At 44.7% G+C, this 3,398-nt stretch overlaps 1 protein-coding gene across 2 annotated transcripts in view; it reads left to right on the top strand.

Moving 5' to 3' along the window:
• Positions 1–2,793, top strand: part of ctnnd2b (catenin (cadherin-associated protein), delta 2b) — a 74,807-nt gene extending 72,014 nt beyond the window's left edge. For both annotated transcript variants that reach the window (XM_063219020.1, XM_063219021.1), the window contains 2 exons: positions 414–490; positions 1,106–2,793. In XM_063219020.1, the coding sequence (XP_063075090.1) occupies positions 414–490; positions 1,106–1,351 (323 nt within the window). In that variant the 3' untranslated portion in view covers positions 1,352–2,793. The remainder of the gene's footprint in view (positions 1–413; positions 491–1,105) is intronic.
• The last annotated feature ends 605 nt before the right edge of the window (positions 2,794–3,398 follow it).

The following is a 3,398-nucleotide window of genomic DNA, read 5'->3' on the forward strand; positions in this document are numbered from 1 at the left end:
GGGCGTTGGTAGGTTTTTGATGGGGCCAAGGGGGCATTTGTTCAAAAAAGGCTGAGAATCACTATGTTAATGTAATACTGTAATGCAATACAATGGCTAAACTGTCGTATGTGAGTTAAGAGGGGGTCTCCTTAGTACAGGGAACTAACTTTCCCAGTGATGATGGAAATGGAATCTGCCTCTTAGTTGGCAGGAGGTGTAATGTATTTGGAAATTAAAACTTCTTGATCCAGGCTATCACTGCACATTTTCCTCCTGTAAATTAATACAGACGATGTGTGTGTGTGTGTCTGTGTGTGTGTGTGTGGGGGGGGGGGGGGGGGGGGGGGATTAACATAGTGCTGATGCTAGTGCTACATTTCCTGAAGAGATTCAAGCATTTGACTCCATGCATTTTCTCTCCCACGATACAGTTCAGATAACGGGTGGAACGGGAACACTGTACCGTGGAGCGTATGTGTCTCCAGGAGACGACATGAAACACAACCAGGTGAGATTTCCAGGAGAATTTTTCTTCCCTTTGTTCTTTCTTTTGAAGGTGAAAGCCAACGCACACCAGAGGCTCAGGTAACGGGCACTTGTTCACTTTAGAGGGAAGATACCGCACACTCTTGTCCATCCAATGTGTGCGGGAGCTTCCCTTTATTCTTATCACAGACAGGCTTTCCCAACTTCACACAAAAATGGTAGGAAAAGTGAAAGCTGCATCATAAAGTGAATGTTGAGCAGTTAAGAGGTAATAGTAACTGTACAGTAAAATCTATACCCAGATGTTATCTATGCTAAAGCAAGTGCGGAACACATAAAATGAGCCGTAATAGTAAGAACTACACCCATATGGCTCCTGTCCTAAAGCAAGTGGTGCTCTGTCAGAGAGAGTAGATAAGAGAGAGGTTCGGTTGAGCCATTGTTTCCGGGTTCTATAATTACAAGGGGGAGGGGGGAAATCCCCCTTTAGGCAGACCTAAGGACTGTTCTATTCAATGCTAGGAGTATTATGACACGCCCCTTTAGGCATACCGGAACCTGGTCATGTTAGGTGCCCATAGCAACCTATTACATTGGCATATCTCTATATACTTAAAGAATCTCTGGCTCTGTGCAGGTCCCGGCCCAGGCCAACCCACAGGACGCCTATCCTCCGTTCCAGACCCCGCCGGGAGCCAACTACGAGGAGAGCTTCTACGAGGACCAGGTGCACCAGCGGCCGCAGCCCAACCCGGATGGCACCATGACCCTGGGACTAAAATCCACCGGCAACTACGTGGACTTCTACTCCGCATCCCGCCCGTACAGCGAACTGAACTACGAGACCAGCCACTACCCTGCCTCTCCGGACTCCTGGGTGTAGAGGCAGAGGCGGCTGGCTGGCTGCAGGGGGGCTGGTGTGGGGAGGGGGAGAGAAGAGGTGGGTTGAGGTGGGATTGGTGTGGGGTGGAGTGTGGGAAATGTGTGCTGACAGAGGGGTGAGTTGCCGGGCGTGACGAGAGAGAGAGAAGTTTTGGAGGGAACGAGTCTGGTGGCACAGTGACATGAGGCGTCCGCATGTGCATGACCACCTCAAGGGGACATTGTGAGCAGCCGAAGAGTACATGTCTGGTCCAGCGCAGCCACCACACAGCGCCACTCACCTCCATTTTCACCATCCAGGCGGACACTGGCAAACGAAGGACAAAGCTTGAATGCTGTTACAGTAACTTCACACAAAGGTGTTTGCAGACAACAAGGAAATGGAATGTGCTTTTGGAATGGATGGCCTTCCGGAACACTGCTGATGCGATAAAGGGAAGAGTCTAGAGTGGCGAGCGTCCGGAATGTCTGAGGAGGGAAAAGAACTTCTGTAAATATGTGGCATACTACTGAGATGCGTATGTGAAGCACAAGGAATATGAGGTGACAGCTTGACACTGAGGGAGATACATTGTCACACCTTTCTTACCGGATTTGTTTTCGATTTGCTTCAACTTGCATTTCATGCGCCCGCAGAGACTCTTTAGCCTTTATATATAAATATATATATACCTTTTTTTATTTTGTTGTTTGTGTTTTTAAACTTCTTTTTACCTTTCTGATTTTCATTGTAAAGTTGTCTCATGCACATTTTTTGTTGGGATTTGTGTACATTACACAAAGTTTACTGTTATGTCATCACTGCATTGTTTCTTTTTTGTTTTTGTTTTGAGTTTTTTTTTTCTGTGTGTAATTCTGGCAAGCAAAAGACAAAAGGGTGGAAATTGATACCTAACTCACATGAACAGTAATCGTTGTCAGCCAAATGTAAGAATGCAGCTGTCGTCATTTGTATCATTTGTAACTGTTGTGTCAGCGTTCACATGTTCTACGGCTGCACTCGAGTCGGAACACATCGCACCGTGACACCACATGGTGCAACACTGCCTGGAACCAGTTTACTTGCACATTGTTTCGTTCCTTTTGGTTATACCCACAAACTTCTCCTCACATCTTGTGTAGCCGAAAGGGGGGAGGTACGGTATACGAACCTGTCCTGGTCAACTTTGTGAAGTGTACCCTACCCACCCAGCTGTTCATAACTAGCAGACTAGGGAGCTGTGCTTACATCCGATTTTGTACAAACGTGCCAAACATTAATGTCCCTCTGCCAGGGGAAACAGTAGAAAATGCTGTTGAGGTTTCTATTTCAGCAACACGTCATTGGTTTTAATGATGCCAGTTTGTAGCTGCTCTTAGTTTATGTTTTTTTTGTTTTTGTTTCATTTCTCCTTTTTTAAAGAAAAAAAAACCAACAACTAATGTGTTTTAAAAGGCGTAAGGATGCATACTCTCACTAATTCCTGGAATACTATGTGGGGGTGGGGGTGGGAGAAGGGGGGGCTTTGGAAGATTAAATCCCTGCAAAGATGTACAATTTAGATGACCCTGTGTTGTAAAATAGTTACAAGTTTGAGGAGAAATCCACATTTCCCTGCAGAGATCAGTGGTTCTTAAGTTCATCGTAGACTAAACTGTCAATAGAGTATGAATATTATATATATTATATAAATACAAATATATATACTTTTTATGTGCAGATGTGGATGTCACATGAAGCAACAACATAACAAAAAGCCTTGTAAAAAAGAAAAATACAAAAAAAAAAAAAAAACATGTAAGATTTTATTCACATTCATTTTTATTCCAAAAATGATGAACCAAGGTGTTGACCCTGTTGTCATCATGTTGTTGCCATGTTACGCAGAGGAGACCAGGGCTTGGGGATTCCATGAGGGAACGTTGTCACATTGTGTGTAACTCTGACAGGACCAGGTGCTAGAGCAGTATGCCCACTTTTGTGTATGTTTTGGTGTTACAGGTTATGTGCTTTGCCATTCGGTGCCGCTAACTTTTAACATTAAAGAGCATCTGTGAAACAAGTGGCC

Source organism: Engraulis encrasicolus, chromosome 16 (assembly GCF_034702125.1).
Source record: "Engraulis encrasicolus isolate BLACKSEA-1 chromosome 16, IST_EnEncr_1.0, whole genome shotgun sequence".
In the NCBI taxonomy this organism is placed as follows: domain Eukaryota; kingdom Metazoa; phylum Chordata; class Actinopteri; order Clupeiformes; family Engraulidae; genus Engraulis; species Engraulis encrasicolus.